Genomic DNA, 22,499 nt, shown 5'->3' on the forward strand with positions numbered 1-22,499 from the left:
TTTAAGTCTAGAATATCTATTTTTATTACAGTGGTTAGTGTAATGCTTTTAAATTGTTTTGATCAGGTTATTTTTTCTTTGTGGTTTAATAATTGCAATATTGAATAATTGTTTTATTATAATTTCATCAATTATGAACAAATGAAATATTTTTTCTTCTTAGGATGAGTGTGAGCGTTTGATGAATGTACTGTGTATCATCGTGTACTTTCTGTTTTTGTAGTGCCATCGTTCTGGGGGCTTGTAAATTCTGCTTGGAATCTGTGTTCTGTGGGGAAGAGACAGTCTCCAGTCAACATTGAGACGAGTCACATGATATTTGATCCCTTCTTGACACCACTGAGGCTCAACACTGGTGGACGAAAGGTAAGCCATGTTATATCTGATGTCTGCACAGCTACAGTATCAGTGCGCTGAGCTGCTCGGGGAAAAGAAACATTGTTTCTAGTGTCAAAGTGCTAGGATCAACAGTGAAAATGCCACTTTGGTGAAAAAATGAATGTAGGTCAGTGGTTATGCTAGATACAGAACGGTTAGGACCATGAATAATGGTGCTTAGTTTGACCTGTTTGCTGCCATTGTTTCTGTATAGTACCACATACTGTAAACTCAGCCTTGTGTTTGAAAGTGTGCATGTATATATATATAGGTACCTGATATCCTGCAGTTTGACATGCTATACTCCACTTAGCACTATTTTAAAACTGAATTTGCAAGCAGTTTTGACCTCATATTAATTGAGATGGTTTGTCACACTACTACAGCACCATTTAAAATGAACTAGTCATAATAGATATGACACATACTATATATGTAGGATTCATATTAATAGGAATTCATAGGTTATAGTGTTGCTTTCGTCAACGAAAATTATGACGAAATATTGTCGTCAACGAACCGTTATCACCTGACGAAAACGAGACGAGACTAGACGTAAATGCATGGTCATGTGACGATGACTAAAATACATGCATAATGCAATATCGTTGACGAATAAAAACGAGACTAAATGTGGTTTAAAAAATAAAAACTATGCTAAAATGTCTCTTCATTTTCGTTGACCAAAACGAGACGAGACGAAATGTTATAACGTCACGACGAATGAGAGAGTTGTGCGTGAACCCATAGCTTTGTCGGCTTTAAATTCTGGATTGCGATCTGGTCACCCGATTATCAGCGAATTTAACAATATATTACTCCATTAGTTATTCTATTTAAATGTCTCATTGATATATTTGACACATTCATTCATTACTTTTGCCGGTTCTTTGTGAAAGCTGTATGTTATTGGCAGCGTCTCTTACATGAGCACGTCGCATCAGCGCCAGAACATGGAGATTTTATTTTAGAGAATATCGCACCTATTCAATATTCTATAATTAAATAAACTAATCGAATATCCAAAAATCGTGACTCATCCCTGCATGGAATATCTTGTTTCTTTTCCCAAATCTTCACTCACGTCTCACTCACCCATTTTCTAAAGGTATTATAAACGTTTCTTGGTTCGCTTTTAATTAGGCCTATTATATTCGTATTCTTTACTGTGGTAAAGTAGAAAAACGCTGTAGGACAGATAGCCTACATTTGTACTTGCATGTCAAATTCTTTTTAACACAGTGCTTGTTATATTAGACATAGGGCGCGAGTTTAGCTGTAAAGCGCGTTTCACACGCGCGGGTGATTTTTAGTTTCACTTTCTCTGGCAGCGCAATCTCAAACATAGCCTAAATATCTCGCCCTTGTGGATAAAATTCGCTCTTCAAACCAATTTACATCAAGTAGAAAACACGAAGATATCATAAAGAGATCGATATCTTCGTGTTTTCCTGCTCGTGTCCCACATCCCTCTCAAAGCGCAGAGTGTAGCCTATATCACGCGTCTTTGTGTGGAAATATAAAACAAGTTGTTTTTTTTTAAATAACCCCCCAACCACCGCCGGTAGTTGGTCCATTACCGCGGTGGTAAAAAAAAAAAACCTGCCACCGTCACAGCCCTAAATATAGGCCTACTATAGCCTATAAGATAGCCTTGTTTGAAATTCTATATTGACTGGGTTAAATAGAATCGCATTACTAAAAAGAGACTAAAATACAATTTTCATTGACTAAAACTAGACTAAAATGTCATCAGTTTTCGTCGACTAAAACTAGACTAAATGTCATCAGTTTTCGTTGACTAAAACTAGACTAAAATGTCATCAGTTTTCGTCGACTAAAACTTGACTAGACTAAAAAGAGTATGAATGTGACTAAAACTAATAAAAACTAAAATGACAGCCTGACACAAAGACTAGACTAAAACTAAAATTAAAACAGGCCGCCAAAAACAACACTAATAGGTTATTTAGTCACATACATTTCTTAAGCTATATATTCATATACATTTATTTGGTTATATATTCATATAAATTTATTTGGTTTTATATTTATATTTCTCAGGGTATATACTGTATTAATAAAATATCTTAGGTTAGGTAATTCTTATACATTTCTTTGGTTATATATTCACATTTTTCAGGGCATATCATTTATTAGGATTTTCAAATACATCTCTCTCTCTCTCTCTCTCTCTCTCTCTCTGTCTGATTTAAATCGAGCAGAATGCTAGATCTAATGAACAGTAGCCATATAATAACTATCAAAAATAAGTGTAATTCTTTTACCCTTCCAGTCAATTATTGCATTACAAACATAAACAACAGCTTTAACTGGTCAATGCTGGTAACTGGCCATGCTAGTGGGTTAATCTACACCTAGCCAAATATTATCCCTTACATATTCATAGGCTATACAGTATATTGTTATGTCCCATTAGTGCTGGGCCTGTGTTTTTCTTCTGTTTTGTATTGTTTGTAGGTATGGCTCATTCTTTGGGCTATAAGAACTGCAGCGCTGCGAGGCTATGTGACTGCGCTTGACTGAGCGGCTGATATTCTATTGTTTTTTCAGACCTTAAGCAATAGTCCTCTTCTTTCACTACTGACTTCCACTAATACTGACTACTGATTGACTTTGTTAATTATGATATTTTGTTGTATAAATTATTTCGTAGGAGGAAAATAATTTAAACATATGGGGGATCCCGGACGAGCCCCCATATGTTACAACCGGCTTACAATTGCAACATGAATGAGAGGCAACACAGACAGGCATGTAGTGAACTAAATAATTTATTCAATGAAATACCATAATTAACAAAGGTATTTAAACAATCAGTAGTCAGTATTAGTGGAAGTCAGTAGTGGATGCATGCATGAAAGAGGACTATTGCTTAAGTTCTGAAATAAATATAACAAACGAAAAACAATAGAATATCAGCAGCTCAGTCAAGCGCAGTCACATTGTAGCCCCCTCAAAATTATCAGCGCTGCAGTTCTTATACTCTAGCCCCAAGAATGAGCCTCAGCTGGAAAAACCACACACACCAACATAACAATATTCAAACGCTTTTCTTTATGTATTCATAAAGAATTATTATGATATTCATATACATTTATTTGGCTATATATTCATAGAAATTGATTTGGTTATACTGTATTCTTAGAAATTTTACAGGTTTTATATTCATATACATTTATTAAAATGTTCATGTACATTTTAAATTAAAAAAAATAATAATCCATGGGTATTTTATGCATAAACTAACCATAGTTTGTTTATCAATGGTGAGAGGATGGCATGTTTTGCATATTAATAAATTCTCTCTTCAGATGCATCAGCAGTGGGTAACTGAGGTCATATACTAGAGGCAGAGTTTCATACTCATACAGATCAGTCAATGACTAGAGACCCGATCAGATAATAATCCACTGCATGGTAATTGGACCAAAGCTCTTTGGCACTCTTGACATGCCAAGTCTTATGAAATAATTAGTTGGATTCACTATTTGTAATTTAGATGAATAGCAACTGAAAGGAGTTTGTTCCAAAAAAAAAAAAAAAAGAAAGATTAATTGCATTTTAGTGGCACATTTCAACCAAAGTCATTTGTGCTCATTTCAAATGTATGGATTAAGGAGAAAGATTTGAACTTTTTATAGGTTGTTTCAAATAGCCAAGAAATGCCCTCCTGTCTGCTGATTTGCTGGAACATTAATCTTTTTTTTTCTTTCTTCACACTGTTATTTCAGTTAAAACCTGTGGCAGTGGTCTGTAGTCCTTGATGAAGAGTCAGAGTGTGTTTGAGTTTCTGACAGAGAGGAGTTTCATTGTCTAGCTCTCCACAGCGTGATAAATGGACTAATGAATAGTTAACGGAAATTAAAATGACCTCAGAATAGAAAACCAATTAATCAAAAGCAGACATGCATCAAGGTTATGTGCTTTGGATTGAGGGAATCACAGTTATTAAATTGTCTGTATTAATTGAATATTTGCTCTACAGTAGATGAGCCGCAATTACTTGAAGAGCTTTTAATGAATTTAATCGCTTTGAAAAGGGAGGAAGATGACAGTATCATGTCCCTTATTGAAATCTCCAATCAGCAAAGTGGAGAATTTGAGAAAAGATGCCACATGAAACTATTTTTCTCCTCTGGGCTACTGTAGATATGAGATGGGACTAATTACCAAAACGAATCAGGCTACATGCCATTTAGCATAGCGTAGTTATACTGTAAAACATAGCATAGTACATTGTCTAACTGTGAGTCACCCTCCTTTGTCAGCATTGGTAAATCGGGACATAATCATGCCCAGAGACAAACAATGACAGATACGATCTGCACACAGATTTTATTCAGTTACATGAATGTTATATTAGATTACTCACTGAGTCAGCCATGTCATTGCGATTTCATTAGCTTGGGTAGTTGACAGTGTGAGATACGTTCTCTGTATAAACTGATGGCATCAGTTTGGCTATCAGTCAGCTTAAACGGGCCGATGTTTGAACTGGGGGACAACACAACTCTCTGATTACACACATACAGCACACACAAAAAGAGATTCACGGTGATAAGTTTAAATGGACACCAGTTTTTCTTCTTTAAAATGATTTTTCTCTGGGGGATCATCTGTAAATCTGTTACTGATGATAGTAAGGGGTAATGTACAGTCAGCCGGTCATTATCATGTGATTATACAGGGGTTAAACAGGTAACCCCTGTTTTTTAAGCATTGGATGACTGTACATTATTCCACTCTTTACATGGCTACATAATTAAGTGAATATATGGGCATGGAATATCGATTTGAGTTAAAACAGGCCAGGGTTTTCCAATCAGGGAGTTTGTGAGTTGAAGAAAAGCTAATAATGAATGAAATCATAAAAATGTTAATCATTAAAATAAAATAAATAGGAGAGCGATATAGCTTAGTGCGTTTAACATAAAACATAAAAGGCTGTGATTTAGTCTGTTTTTTTTTTTGTATTTTTGTATTTAATATATTTTTTGTTAAAAATAATCATATAAAAACATAATTATTATTGTTATTAGTATTATTATATGCAAATGTACTGTTAAATTATTGAAATGTTAAAGTAAAATCTAAGAGGGTACTTCAAGAAAATATTTTTTTGTAAAAATGGTTTGGCTTTAGAAAAAGTAGGAGTTTTTTTTTTTTTTTTTGTTCATACAATGAAAGCCAATGAGTCCTAATATTGTTTGGCCTCAATGCTCTTCAAAATACCTTTTGTGTGTGTGTGTGTGTGTGTGTGTGTGTGTGTGTGTGTGTGTGTGTGTGTGTGTGTGTGTGTGTGTGTGTGTGGTGTGGTGTGGTGTAATGCAGGATGTTTTCTGTTATAGGTAGGTTAAGGGGTAAAAATCATTATGAAATCGTCTATGAAATGTCCCCATAAGGGAAACCCCAATGTGGGTGGGTGGGTGTGTGTGTTCTATAGAAGAAAATCACTGCAGTCATCATTTCAAATATCTGTTTGCTCAGTGGAGCCATGTAATAAGGGATGATGGCAGTGTCAGTTAAATACTCTGTTCATCTGAGTTCAAGGATCAGTGATGTTATTTTTCCTGTAATCTGGCCAGCGGGAGAAGGAGATTGAAACCATTTAACATGCAAGATGCATGTATGACCAGATGGGGAGTTCTGCTGCCACAGGGAGAGAACGCTCCTCTAGCAGCACTGAATCAGTATAATTACACTGGGAACACGGTGGAACGGCAAACATGGAGCTATGGGATGACATCTGTAGTGATCTGCAGGGGAACACACTGTTGGGGGCGTCATATTACATTTTCGGCCCCTCTAGCTTTAATTTCTCACACATGTGTCTTTCATGTTGGCCTTGTACCTGAATGTTTCAGCTCTTTTCACTGTGTGTTTGCCAATGTACTAAATCGTTTCTTTACCCTTGTTGCTGGTGGTTTATATTTCATGAACACCACACATTATGCCAAGTAGCTCCTAGACAAGAATTTCTATCCGTTGTAATTCTGCAAGTCTGCAGAACATGCCGCTTACAGGCACGACTGCTTCATTCCTTAGCGAGCTTCTCGTGTTGGCAAACCTGGGGGAACATTAGCATAAAATATGGAGTTAAATATTTTTTAAATAAAAGTGCAAATGTAAAATATTTATTAGAGGAAACGTTTGCAAAGGGTGCCTCAAAATACACGTGCATACATAAAGCTCAGCTATGTTTTTCATGGTGAATGTAATAAACCACAAAGGACACAGATGTTTATTGATGAGGGTGAAACGCCTCGTGATTATGAGAATTGATTTAGTTATGCAAATTACTGATTCAAATTAATTAGACTCAAGTTTGTGTTGGCTGAACCTGCTAAGCTGTCACAGTATACAAAGCAGTTTGCGTATGAATATCTCAAAAGCTGCAATTATGTCTGTCTCGCTGTGGCCTCTTGCTTGTCAAGGCAGTGGATTTAATTACTGCTGGATGGTGAGAGCTCGAAACCCTGATTCGCGCACGACGAGCTGAATGCACAACCTAAGCGGCCGTTTGTGGCTCGTCCATCTGTGTGGGTGTATAAATTTGAATCATAAACTTGGAGCTAAAAAAGGATTAGGAAATAATTCAATTCAATCACTTGCGTCCTCAGGAAAGAGTGTTTGTAGGGTCCAGGGGTTGCGAGGCAATCTCACTGTAGCACGAGTCGCAGGGAAATGGGTCACAGGGAAAGAGGAAATGGATCAGCAGTCTCCTCTCCTCTATTCTCAGATCAAAGCCTGAATGTTCCACCACAGAGATTCTGAGTGTGCCTTCATGTCTGTACAGTTCACATCCTACCCCAACATTATGATAGCAAGATTTTATTGAAATCTTCACATCGCTTTGTGGCTTTCAGTGAGATTCGGTTTATTTCCCACAGTAGTCCTTGTTTGCTACAATTTCAAAGTACTTTATTTGCTTGATTGGTGTTTTTTCAATCAAATCAGTAGTATTATTTAAAGTGTATATAAAATAATTTGAAAACAAATAGAATAAATAATTATTGATTAAAGGAATTTTATTTGATTTTTGTGCTTTTGCTACGGTTTCATGGTTTGCTTTATTTTTATATATTTATAGTTTTGTGCTATTATTTTGTTTTCATGTTTTTTTTATATTTTTTTTATTCTCTGTATAGACAATAGTAAGTTAAGTTACTGATTTAGAGCACTCTCCTTGCAACTCCATGCAGCACACAAATAATGTGATGGGACTTTTTGCTTGTATGTTTCAGTATTGGATTAATTACATTTATAATCAATATTTCACTCACTTTATCTGCCCTCTTTGATTTATTTTTATTAGTGCCTTTTGCTTCTTTTGGAACCGGTTTTGGGAGTGTCCTTATGATACTATCACTTGGTTTTGGGTCAAAGCTAATGACTGAACTAATGATTATGGAGATCAGGGCAGTGGCTGGTTTCTAAAGGTTGTGCTGTTTAAATATAAATATAGTATGGCTTGAAAGATGCATGACTACCCTCCCCCTGTAACACCTACATTTGTTCTCCTTGAGACAGTGTTTTGCAATTGCTACTGTATATGCATTGCTTTAGAGCCCTATTCACTAATGGAATTTTGCAAATCACATAACGGTATACAAACATACAAAATCAGTGCAGAATGCAATTTGCATGCCACAAAGTGCTCGTTCTAAGTACTATGTTGTGGAGGATGCAGCAGACTATACAGTGATCTGGCATACTTTGCTCACTTACTATGAATCAACCACAACCAAACTGTAGTTTAAAGGGGACAACACGCGCTGTTTCTGCCAACCTCATGTTAATCTTGAGTAACTATACAGTAGTATTGCATCCTCCAAAGAGTCTTCCGGGAGAATACAAAGAATTCCCCCCTTTATGACGTCATACAGGGCCATACTAAAAAAAAACTTTCAGAAACTTATATGAACCCTGAAGGAGTGTATTTGGCACAGAAATGCTCCATCATACATCCAACTCCATGTTTAGCATGATAATCCAACACTTTAACAGTGTAAATAAGTCAGAATGCATGTAATAGCATTAGACATCCCTTTAATCAAATGTTTTTTTAAGATATTTCTCAGTTTTTGAGCTAATTATTTTTTTTTGTTCCATTTCCATAGCAAGGATATCAAAAAATTGCAGTATCTTCATTGCAGGTATTCTTGTCTATGAGGCTTATAATGGCTATAAATGAATGGAATAGATATGTAAACATGCTGTGGACATCCTGCTGTTACTACACTAAATCCCTTATCTCAGGGATAATCTAGTTAAGACCTCTTCCTTGATCTTGTTTAAAAGATGCTAAGTCATTAGGAACTAAACATCGGGTAGCATCAGCAGCACTGTCTGACTTTTCATTAGCCCTGGTCTTTACACTACAATATATATATAATGTTAGACAGTTAACTTGTGAGTTTTACATGTCAGTTTGCCAATTAGACATATTCTCGTGTTCAATTTGGAACCATGGCCAGGTCCATAATCTTATTTAAAAAAAAAGATTCTCATACATGATTACAAATTGTACAATATAGGGCATGAAAATATATTAGGAAAAATTCACAATATGTTCACTATGATTTTTGCTGGTGATATAATTTTGCTGGTTATATAAAATGCCCCTAAAAGTTCCCCTATTATGCAATTTTAAGGTTTCTAAATGTTCCTAATTTTGTTTTGGAGGTCTCCTACAGTAGGTTTTAGAGGTCGACCTGTAGTGGATTTTGCCGATAACTCGGTTGGACCACGCTGTCCGATAACCGATTAATCAACCTATAGTTTTCAAAATGGATACTGAATGAAAATAAACATAACACATAAAGTAGTGCTGAACTTTAATACATTTTTTTAAGTACTGTACCATGAAAATATACTGTACTTTTTAAATATGAAAACCGTATAAAATGATTCATGTTAGGTCATAGTGCATTACCTAATGTTAAGGTAATGACCTTAACAACTTTTAAAATGTAAAAAATGTATCAATACTTGTATTAACCTTATGTTACAAATGGACTCTAATTGTAAAGTGTTACCATTTCATACAAATCCAAACATGCTTATCATGCTTAAAGATGTCCATCTTTAATTATCTGCACAAAGGCCGTAACATTGAAATTTGACACGTATATTGTATACTCTCACACTTTATTAGCTTCTATTTTAGGACACTTAATGACTATCTAAATATCAATGCATGTATTACAGTGACAATAAAAAAATAAAAATAAATCTAATGCATTTCTGATTTGTTTATATGTTTCTGTTGGCTGCATGACGATACAGTTTGCTGTCTCACTTCACTAGCTTTAAATATGCAACTTCACTGGATAACGAATGCATAAAAACGACCAGCTGGATTTAAACTTATGCAAATAGGTGTTAACAATCGTGACTAAACATTTGGGTCGGGCTTGAGGGTGTTTTTTAATCAGCAAAACCGATCAAACGGTCGACCTTTACATGCATCCAAGGGCAAAAAAACACTTTCATTTTCTCATAATATACAGTGCACATAATCTCACGGTTTGTTCGAACATTCAGTCTCTCTAAACCCCTCCTTTCCACGAGCCTATACTCTGCTCTGATTGGTCAGATGGCTGAGTCTGGTGTGATTGGTCTACCGCTTACAGCGCATGTCTGAAACAAAATCTGAATTTCAGCTTCCTCAGCGCTTGAGACAGTGATATGAACGAGGCTGGAATTATACAAATATGTTAAATAGGTTTGTAACATGAAGTGAGAATCGATTCTTTCTTTTAGGAGACAATAACTTTATTTGTCGTGCGCTTTGATATTTAAAACTTTGCAGACATTTTACATTCACAAACAGCTTTATTACACTGCCTGAAAGGTGATATTTGAAAAAGCATAGGGGCGCGTTTGGCAACATCTTGAATATTATGATGATTTTAATGCACTTTTTATTTGGCCATTAAGTTTCCTAAAGACCATGCCATTAGCGTAGACTCAAGTATGAGAGCATTAAGATGTTTTAAAAGCATCTTGTGTTTAAAATCATGTAGCAAAAACAAGTTGATTAGTTTGATTCCTTTTTGTGAATCGGTTCAAACTGTCATTTCGGTGAATTGATTTATAACTCTGATTCAGTGGTCCTTGAGTATTGTTTTTTTTATATATATATAAATGTAAATGTCTTTTTGATATAAATATTAAAAGATAATTTTTGTTCCTGCTGTATAGCTCTGCCCCTTCCTATTCTCTGCATGTTGAACACAACTGACCCAATATTAACATTGTGTGATGGGCGAAATGTATGCTTAGTTTGAAACTTTAAAGTTTTATGACATGATCTACTAGCTGCTCTTAGTTTGTGCTGTATTTTTCTGCGTAGAAAATAGATAGACATAGTATAGCTATAGCTGTAGATTAGCCACCAGATGTGATCAGCAGGGATATGTAACATATGTTTTGCACGTTTATGTTTGCCAACAGTCTGACAATGAAAGAGAATGACATAAATAACCGATAGTGACAAGGGGAAGCGCAGTTAAGCTGTGAGTCAGTGGAGGGAATAGTGTGTTCTCATGTTGACGTTGGTTGCTAATAAGGTCAATGAACAACCTGATTTAAAATGAACACATTACACCAGTTTCGTATCGCAACAGTTAGCACGCAATTCAGAAATCTTTGTGTCTAAAAGGTCCCATTCATTCCAATTAGTTTTATATTTCGAATATTGATCTATTTGCCAAAAATGTGCATTTTCGAAACCTGTAGTACAGCTTTTGATATACTGTGCAGGCGTACAGTATATAAATAAGCCAGTTGTGTATATTTCAGCATTTGGAGTACCTATAGATGAATTGTGCCGTATTCCACCCAAACAGACTCTGTGTCTGCATGAGCGCTAATGTATTTGCCTCAGTAAGTGACTGTATATTAAAACCACCCATTTGTTATGTGAATGCACATTATAATAATTATACAGAGATGTATTGTTCCATAAAGCTCAAGTTGAAATTAGCAAACAATGGAGTGAAGTGTTGTGGTGTTGGTTGTTTTACATCAGCTGGAGGGCCATGAGTGGAATTAATTCACATGCAGTGTTTTATAATATGAACCCATAATTTCATATGTTGTTTGTAATGGTTCTTCTAAAGAATATCCCATATGGATTCATAACATTGTGTGTTTTCTTCATCTGAGAATATATAGCCTAATTATGTTTGGTGCAATGATGCTTAAATGTTATCAATGCCCATGATGTTCTTCACCTGCGATTCCTAATGCAAATATGAGTTTAGAGACTAGGTTTTGGTAACTTCTGTTATCATATCCCTATAGCAGTGATACACGGAGAGCACATAAATTAACACATCGTGAGAGCAAAACTAGATGATGAAGATATCTAGTGACAACAGGACAAGATGTAAAATATCTCTATATTAGCTTGCTGAAGAGTCTTATGGTGACGCCTCTCTTGTCTGCTGATTGACACATGGGCAAGAACCCTCTGGCCAGCTGTCAGGATGACTGATTGTTCTGAATGCAAAGAGGCTTGCATGAAAAATGAAGTCTCAGCATACAGTGCAGTACACTACATCACAGCTTTCATTAGTGTATATTGCATTATACTAGCACTGGTTATTTTCACATACTGTGTGTGGTTTTGTAGTACCCAGTTCACTATTATGAGCATCAAGTATTAGCACAACCTATTTATTTTTATGTTATTTAGTTTGCTATTTGTATTGTATGGAACTAGTTAAAGGTATCAAACAAGTAATTCACAGGAATAAGGACATCTGTTATCTATAAACTGTTTAATATTAAAGAGGTATTGATTAATGATACATTAATAGGTACATTTGCACTTTCTTTCCTTTATTATCCATATGGTCATTTACTTTTAATTAACAAAATCATGGGATGTTTCAATGCATTCCCATTAGATTGTACTTTCTTTTTAGCATATTAAGCACATTAACATTATTCAGTTTATTCCCATTTCCCTTATTCAGTTTGCTGGTAAGCATGTGCTCTAGCTGTCAATATTACTTTGAACATTTTTCCATCCCTTTACAAAATTGTCCCTGAAAAAGGTTGAAATGTTTTACAGAGACTCTAAAAAATTCTGTCTCAGATGCCCATCTTTCCTGCCTCAGTGTATGTGACGTAACGCAAGGGGCCTTTTATCTCATATAAAATGTCTTCACATTGAAATATTAGTCATATCAGCTTTTCTTCACATTCAGTCCTCAAAATTCTCTTTCATTTCTACGCCTGTCATTTTGCCATCCAGTATTTTTGTGAGAGTCAGGCAACCGATGTATCAGTGTCTGAAATAGCCTCTTAACTTGTCAGTTGTACCTTTTCCCTTTGTCTTTCAACATTGCATTTAAAATCATCAAAAGCTTTCCTTTTCAACTTTTTTAAAATATATATTCCGTTGCCCTGTGAGCAGCATCTGGAAATTTGAAGATGACGACTATTAAAACATTATTTCCATTCCATTTATGAAAAGATGGCAAAAGGAGGCTTCAAAAGAACCTCCTTGTAATTTTTAAATGATTGATTCAGCTCCAGTTTTTGGAGTGATGCACTGTACGGCAGAAGTCAGAGGTTGGATTGAGGTGTTTCACCAACAGATATGAAATCACACCATTGGGGTTAGACGAGCCTGTTTTGATGGTTTTCTCACACTTTCTGCAGCACTCATATAATTTGGCCTCAACAGTGTAGGTGAGCTGTATTGATCTCAAGAAGTAGCAAGAGGGCATTATCTTCCAAAAACAATTAGCATACGCCTACAGCTAACCTTAAAGTTGAAACAAAGCCGAGAGTTGTGGTGTATCCAAAGAGATACGTGACCTTGTATTGAAGCCAAACATGCCATGACATCTTTAGGTAATCTCATAACTGGTGTATTTGATGAAACAGCTCCGTTCCCAGGTTCCATAACTGCAGGACTTTTATGCATATCCCCGGCTCCTCTGTGCCAAAAGATCAATGCAGACCTTGATGAAGGTGCGCTCAATGGATTTCTTTGCTGTCATCTTCATCAAAGAATTCATCTCTCTTGGTGTAATGATGCTTAACCCAAAGTTCTTATCTTCGGTACCTTAATTTCTGTCTGGCCATTACAGGCAGGCAGTTACTTAATAAAATGCAAATGGATGAAGAGAGGAGTATAAATCATTTCCCCTTTGTTCCACATAGAATGATTATTATGCCTTCCTCATCATTATCATGGAGCAACACACTGGAAATGTCCTTTCAAATGGAATATTTTCTCTGCTTCAGGTGAACTTGAGTTTTTTTTTTACAGGACAATGTGTCTGAAGTTGTTTAATTGGATGTTTTAAGAAACTTAGAAAGACTGGGTTCAAACAAAGGTGATGGATATGTGTTTTCAAGGCCTTAAGCTAACCAGGACAGAATGTGCCAGAAAACAGTTTGTTTTCTGAGGAATTTAATGATGAAACAAAAAAGAAAAAGAAAAAATTGTACAGAAAAAAAGCACTTGTTTTCTTAAATGACTCACCAAATAAGATATCACATTCTGCCATCCATGTCTGAATGAACAAACTTGAAATTAATTTAAATATATGATGATATGAGGGACATATTTTAATATTTAGCTACAGGTGTGACCATCATTACATTTGCAGAGTTTACCAGATTTGTTGAGTGATTGTCTTAAAAGAAGGTATTAATAATAATACTGTTAGTATAACAAAATATACAATCTAGTTTGGGGTCAAATTTAAAAATAATAATAATACTTTAATGCATTGAATTGATCAAAATTGACCATAATGACTTACTGTAACAACAAAAACAGTTCTATATCAAATAAATGCTATTTGAACTTTGTTCCTGAAAATGGCTAATGGCTGCCGAAATTCAGCTTTGTTAACACAGGAATAAATTACATTTTAAAATATATTAAAATAGAAAACAGTCATTGTGATGATATTTCACAATATTACAGTTTTTACTGTATTTTTAATCTAATAAATGCAGCCTTAGTAAGCACTACTTTTAGAAACATGAAAACAACCCCAACACTTTTGAATGGTAGTGCATGAAATATGTTTTACTCTTTAATTGTTTTTGAAGAAATGGTAAATAATAATAATAAAAATAATAATCATTAAGAAATCAGATTGACTTGTGGATTTCTGGGGTTTTAAAACTGCATGTAGATCCATATAATTTTCAGGATGTAAAGGCACAAAATCACCTGAAAGCCTGATGGAAGTGCATGCTGGGTGAACGGTCGGTTAAGTGCTCCCCTGAGGTAAATAGTAAAGCCTCATATTCCACTGCTGTCTGTCAGGTATCACTGTGATTTGGTTTTCTGTCTGTAATTCCATCTTGTGTTTATATCAAAACCATAGCTGCATCTTTGAGCCCCATTCCAGATATCATCCTACAAACCCTATCAATACCAATACACACCATTACCAATGACAGGTGTCTCCTCAAGGAACTCATATTACCACAAGCAAAATTACTGCATCTCAAGAACTGTGCCTCTTCTTTTTTTTTTCTTTTTTTTTTTTATGTTGTCAGTTGTCAGTTTTGAGCTAGTTTCCAGGTTAAAGCTCAAGATTGTAACCCACGTTTAAATCCCAGTGATCTGTATGCTGGGTTTCACCCTTTCTATACTTCCCCATTTAACATCAGGTTGCTCCAGGTGTGAACTGTGAGGCGTGCTAAATGAAAAGTGGCTGCTAAATGACAAATAAATGATTCAGTCATCTAAATGTAATTAACTTTGCACCATTTTACACATTTTATGTGTCGATTGATGTTTTGACAGTTCTTAGCAAGACTGCTGAGAGCTGCCAGGTTAAGAAACCTTTATGATGCAGATCAACCTTCGTGCAAACGAACATCTTATAAGAGCCTTACAAGACGTCTGAAATGTGAAACACTTAAAGGTACAGTTTCCTGTGGCCCAGTCTGCCTAACCACACATGATTTCTTATGTGTGTACGGACTGGTTAAGTATTTATAACCTGCTGGAGTTGTGCTATGATGCTTGGTGATTCTAAAGCCCTATTCGCACGGGATAAGTATTACCTGGTGACCTCTAGTCATTTGTAATAATTGCGGAGGTTGTCTGTGATCTTAATCCCGTCTGTAATTTTTTTAAGTAAAAATTCCCCCGCAAATGACCTACCATATTTGACCTACAATATCATACCACCGTGATAATATTAGTCCTGTGCGAATCGGCATCTCTGTGATTTGGCGGGGTCGTATATAATTTGTTCAAGGTTTTTGTTTCCTGTGCGCTTTTTTATCCATCTTTCGCAAAGAATGGAGGCTGTGTTGGAGTGTTTTGATAGTATTTTGGGTGCTGGGTCATATCACTATAGGCTACACCATACAACTATACAATTTGCAGAAAGAGAAAGCTGAAAACCATCAGAAGAGCAAAAACAAAAAGAATGATTAGATGGAGATGAATGACTAGCAGCATGCGCAGTAAGGAACATTCTTCTGTTTATGATATTTCCATCCAGCTAGACCTATAAGGACAAGACATTTCCAAGCAATAGCCTGTTGACATCATATCCGGGAGATAAGTCAGTAAATTCGAGTAAAATCCCGTGCGAATGCGCCACACGTGGTCCCAAGAAAATACTAATCCAGTGCGAATAGGGCTTATGATTTCTCTTCACTTCTACATAATTCAGTTCTCATGGTTGTGAAGTAAAACTCAGTGGTAGACTAAAGCCCTATTCGGACGGGATTAACTTTACAAGAGTAGATGGAGTAATGCAATTTTACCACAGGACGTGTGTAATATTAATGGCCAGTTCGCACGGGATAAGATATCTCAGTAAAACTAGCAGAAGTGGGAGGGGAAACTACGTTGCTTCCTGAAATCACGTGCGGAAACACATATAACCTATTTTTACAGTGGGTACGGAAAGTATTCAGACCCCCTTAAATGTTTCACTCTTTGTTATATTGCAGCCATTTGCTAAAATCATTTGTTCATTTTTTTCCTCATTATTGTACACACAATTGTCAACACACAAAAATGTCAACAATTCTGTGTTTTTCTGTCAATATGGGGTGCTGTGTGTACAATAATGAGGAAAAAAAAATAACTTAAATGATTTTAGCAAATGGCTGCAATATAACAAAGAGTGAAAAATGTAAGGGGGTCTGAATACTTTTCACTGTATATATATAAAACAGTTATGTCCGGTCAAACGATGTATTAACTTCAGATTGGATTGTGTTGGTAATAGGCACTTACCTATATAACGCTAAAAGATGTTTCGTGCCTCTAACAAGTGCTTTCGATCTTCTTTCTGATCTGAATGGTATGTGGAAAACACTTGAGTTTTGCCACAGACTTGTCCCAGCATCTACAACGCAACTGAATGCTTTTTCAATCATCTCCATACTTGAAAAACCACGGAAAACTACTTTTAAACAGGAAATTATGAAATATTTACGTACATATTTACAGCGGGTCTATTCGCACGGGATTAGTATTACCTGAGGTCATTTTTCCGGACCTTTTTACTGAAGGTAAAAGTCGCCATAATCTTTACTGACATTGTCCGTAATGATTACTGAGATGGCACATTCGGACGGGACTAAAATCACAGAGAAGCTCTGGTAGTAATTACTTTACCCCACCTCTCCATGTTAAACTAGTCCCATCCGAATAGGGCTTAATATAGGATCTTTGGTTGTGTTTTAACCGTGATCAAACATCTATCTGGGTCAGTTTAAGTCACTCTGTGCTCTAAAGGCAGGTGCCAGGTGCTGCGTCTGGGTGCAATAGTCATAAGATAAAAGGTATGCCAGCACTAACCTGTCAAGAGACTGCATACTCTGCCCTTTACGCTTCACTTCCTGTGCACAGCACTATCAACACATCAAACAGGCAAGGCTCACTGGCCACACAGTCCTCTCAACTGAGTGTCTTGTTGGCAGATCCACCTTTCTGTCACTTCTTAAACAATTTTTAACCACATGGCTTGTTTTGCTGTCCACAGATTATTTAATCTCGGTTGCAAGGGCGCACTTTTGGTTTGAGCATTGGTTGGTTGAAGTGTGAACCATTTTGCGGGGTTCCCGCATTTTTTTTGTTTAATTTATTTTTGCAAAATGGTCTTTTGTGGTATTATCTACACATGCAAAGTTGGTTGATAACATAACTGCAATAAAGTAATAGCCTAGTTAAAGGGATAGTTCACTTACTCACTATAATCACTTACTCACCCTCAAGTTGTTCCAAACCTGAGTTTCTTTCTTCTGTTGAACACAAAAGAAGATATTTTAAAGAGTGTTGATAATCAAACAGTTTCAGGCAATATCCATTGACTTCCATAGTAGTATTCCTTGCTTTAACATGGGCAAAAAGCCATTTGTTGACTGTGGAACACGTAGAGTTTAATTACACGCATTTATGGTGAAATTACATTCTGGTGTCAATCCATGTTTCTTTTTAATAGCTTGATTCTATGTTTCGGCGTTGGCAGTCAGAGCACCGACAATATATGAGAAGTGCCGATGTTGTGCCAAATTTTAACTTCCTGCCATATTATTACTCCCCTCGTTGAGACCGCTACCTGCTGGCCTAATCCTAAACCTACCTCTACTGGGGACTCAGAGGGGTAATAATCTGGCGGGGGTCAGATTTCGGCACAACACTGGTGCGCATGAAAAAGTGAGGGTACGCTACAGATTAAAATATAGAAGTGCGTACCAGCCCACTTCGAGCACAGGCTGCTGTCCATACTTGGAGAAATGTAATTGAACAACACTTGATGATGGACTTCTAACTAGGACATTTGGAAATCTGCAACCCCAATTTTACAGAGAACCTGCGTGGTGTCACACAAACCGATTTAGATAGATTAGTTAATTAGATAATTACTTTATTTGACTCTGAAGACCGGAGGAATGGCTGCTGAAAATTCAGCTTTGCAATTACAGAAATTTAAATATATTGACATTATTGAAATAATACTTCACAATATTAGTGGGTTTTACTGTATTTTTGAGCAAATAAATGCAGCTTGGATGAGCATAAGAGCAAAACATAAAAAAAAAAAATCTTGCCCCAAACTTTTGCATGGTAGTTTTATATAAATTGTATTTTTTATTATTATTATAAATGATAATTTCTATTAAATAAAAACTTATATTGAACTTCATGCAAGTTTTTGCAACACCCATTTACCCAAACTTTTAGAGAGACAGGTGTTCAAATGTCTTAAAGGAGCACTTTATGGTTGAAAGGCAGAGATTCAAGTCGGAAGATCCCACATCTGATTTTGAAGGAAAAACAGCATTAGTTTCTGATGTAAAACTTGTGTGAACATGACAGTGCAGACAGAGTTAGGAAAAACTCCAGGCAGAAAAACCAGACCTCGACATTCATCATGTCACACAGTTGTTTAGATGCAACTTCGAAGGGCTTTATTGCCAGCCAAACACAATGCTATCTTTTAGCTCGGATACCACAGGGGATCCAGGGAAGGGCAGTTATTCTGTATGTTCTGACAGCTGAGGTAAATGACTCCATTACTACCCCTAATATCAGGTGTACAGCACAGACTTTTTCAGTTGCTTGACCCAGTGTACTTTACTGACAACACCTTCATCTATGTAACTTATAAATAAGTATTTTATGTCTGTTCTATTTTGTGACACAGTATCCTAACCAGGAGAGATGCACAACATGTCGGTATTATATCAGTAATCGGCCAGTATTAGATATCTATTTATTTGTTTGTTGCAATTACTTTAAATATTTAATTGTGATGTGTGTGTGTGTGTGTGTGTGTGTGTGTGTGTGTGTGTGTGTGTGTGTGTGTGCCCTTGTTTATATTACATTGTGGGGACCAAATGTCCCCATAAGAATAGTAAAACCTGAGATCACCTACATTGTGGGGACCAGCCAGCGGTCCCCACTTTTCAAAAGGCTTATAAATCACACAGGATGAGTTATTTTGAGAAAAGTAAAAATGCAGAATGTTTCCTGTGATGGGTAGGTTTAGGGGTAGGGTTAGTGTAAGGGGACAGAATATACAGTTTGTACGGTATAAAAACCATTACGCCTATGGAGAGTCCCCACAAAGATAGTGAACCAGACATGTGTGTGTGTGTGTGTGTGTGTGTGTGTGTGTGTGTGTGTGTGTGTATATATACAATATATATTAATAGATTAATATATATATATACATCACAATTATATACATCACAATTAAATATTTAAAGTAATATATATATATATATATATATATATATATATATAAATTTATTTATATAAAAAAATTGTTTTAATATATATATATATATATATATGTATGTATGTATGTATGTATGTATGTATGTATGTATGTATATATATAAAAAAACAATTTTTTATCTAACTTGTAGCATTTTAGACATTTTTGTTTCCTTATATTTAGTCATTTGAGTTGAGGTATACATCCAAACAGGATGCAGAATTGCTAATGAAATTTAATATTTTATTTTATTTTTGGATGGATGTATGGATGGATGACTGGATGAATGGATGGATGGAATCTATCTGATTTTTCATCTGTTTACATAGTGCACTCTTGATATGCTGCTTTCTAAGATTGTGCTGTTAGGCACACATGCACTCCAGACAAGCATCAGCTGGTCTTCTGTCTCATCCAATCACATTTCATCATTAGATATTTGTTTTACTTAACTTCTAATCAGAGCTTCCTATCAAACCCCATCAAACATTCCCACAGTGGTTTGTTTTACCTCAGCTGTCAAGAATTTGAGCAAATTGACAAACAACATTTTCAATTCTATGTGTTTGGTTTGTGTAATCCCACAACTACAGGAAGCCCCACAATCCTAATGAATATTACAGAGGCTCTTCTGTCCCGCTAGGAAAATCAGCAAGGAGAGGAGGTGTTGTATATGCACCGTGACCTTTGTCTGGCGGTGCCTGCTGCGGTTAGCCTTGTGTCAGAATGAAGCCTGACACGACTACCTCTGGGGGGTCGAGACTCACTCCCGGGGATGTTTAGCACCATGGTGTTGGAAGTGGGGTTTAAAGGCCACAACCTCTCAAAGAGGCCTGCATGCACTTCTATCCTCCTTTCCCTGATGTTTATCGACGATATAGCACTGAATTAGCATAACCAACGGCTCAAAGCACTGTCATTTAGTATCACGAGAGAGCCGTATCGCTAATGTGTCACACGCTTGGGGAGATCGGAGATCTATATGCCTCTGAGATGTACAAGGGCAGAGGGCAAACAAGCCAGAATCCCATCAGCCACCAATCCGTAAACCAATCAGCATGTCGTATAAGGATGTTCTAACTCAAGAGAATTGTTTCTGGAAAACCGAGATGAGGCAAGTTCTCGCTCATCCCTATTCTTGACATATAACCTTAGTTCTGCCACAAGAATAAAAATGCTCAGGGCTTATTTAGCATCAGCATAAAATATAATTAAAAAAGTGGAACTACATGTAGTCTTTTAAAACCTGTTTCACTCTTTTTTTTTTTTTTTTCATACCCGAGAAAGTGTAGCTACGTAATTGCCGTCCTTCTCTCTTGCGTTGCTTATATTTTTCGACATGTACAACTCTTCATTTATCGTGCTTATTAAAAATCCTTGGAAGTAAAGCATATTGTTGAATTCATTTCTCCTACACTTCAGAGGAGATTTATACCATTAGAATCTAAGAGGAAATCGGCTGTTATTGTCACTTTGATGTCTTTCCAGAACATTCCAGAACATTATGCATTTAATCATGAAGTAAAATGATCCAGATTTTAGTCTTTTTTTTTTCTCTTCATAAATATAAAAAATATGTATTAACACAGCAATTAAATAATTCATTACACATTACAATTCATTATATTCAATAAATGTCATTACACGTTTTATTTGTCACACACACACACACACACACACACACACACACACACACACACACACACACACACACACACATACACACACACACTAGAATAATCTTTCTTTTAAAACAGCGCCTGACAATTTCCATAATTTCAATTACATCAAATACCATGGTGCGGTCCGTGTGAGATTGATGTTGTATAATTATACAGCACGCCTCTCCAAAGCAGTGCCCTTAACATCAATAAAAAGCCATCACAGTCTGATGAGGTAAATAGATCTGCCTTGCAGTAAATTGCGGCCTTTACCTGCTTCTGCCGATTTTCTCCAGCTTTATTGTTTGATATAATTAAAATATAAACCTGCTCCTTCCATGGGTGGTTTCTCAAGCGATGTTCAATCACTCTTTATTGCATTGGGCCTTGGCTGTACAAAAGATTCTCTGAGGAATGCAGGGAAGATTGAATGGGTCGGCAGTCTAGCTGGGCTATTTCCTCTAATGTGCGGTGGGCTTGAAGGCTATCCAGGAGATTAATATGGCTTCAGTCTTTTTGGAACAGTGACATTTATTCTTCCCCAAAGTTTCTGCTGTTTGGAGGCACTTCCTCATTTTCCTGCATGCCCGTGTTTCTATTTCTCGACTTCCCTTCTACTCCCTCCCTCTCCTTTCCCGTTTCATCCGGCTCCTCTCTATCTCATTGTCTCTCTCTCTTTCTCTTCTCTCTCTCTCTCTCTCTCTCTCTCTCTCTCTCTCTCTCTCTCTCTCTCTCTCTCTCTCTCTCTCTCTCTCTCTCTCTCTCTCTCTCTCTCTCTCTCTCTCTCTCTCTCTCTCAGTTTCCCATTTTCAAGTTGGGAAGCTTCCAAAATCCTGACACTCTCTCTCTCTCTCTCTCTCTCTCTCTCTCTGTTTCCCATTTTTAAGTTGGGAAGCTTCCAAAATCCTGACTTTCACAGATGCACTACACTACAATCTGTCATTTTTGTCACAGACTCGTTTATTATATATTGTACCTCAAAAACACTGGAGCACGATACATGACCAGAATTTGAGCAGAAAAGCATGGGGTATTTGGTCTCTTTCAGACAGCTACTGCATGCTAAACACTGAGGTTATATTTTATTGTACAGCTGAGCTACAGAGGAGTTTCACATGAATAAACCCCCTGTATGTACCGCTGTCTTTCTACACTGGAGATTTGATGTTCAATGAAAAGCATGTGTATAGAGAAT

The 22,499-nt window shown here is 36.3% G+C and overlaps 1 protein-coding gene across 1 annotated transcript in view; it reads left to right on the top strand.

Annotated features, from left to right (window-relative positions):
- ca10a (carbonic anhydrase Xa) overlaps positions 1–22,499 on the top strand; it is a 195,801-nt gene that overhangs the window by 101,294 nt on the left and 72,008 nt on the right. Inside the window, exon 3 of the mRNA XM_084433547.1 lies at positions 224–366. Within this exon, the coding sequence (XP_084289673.1) occupies positions 224–366 (143 nt within the window). The remainder of the gene's footprint in view (positions 1–223; positions 367–22,499) is intronic.

Source organism: Rutilus rutilus (assembly GCF_951802725.1).
Source record: "Rutilus rutilus genome assembly, chromosome: 16".
Classification (NCBI taxonomy): domain Eukaryota; kingdom Metazoa; phylum Chordata; class Actinopteri; order Cypriniformes; family Leuciscidae; genus Rutilus; species Rutilus rutilus.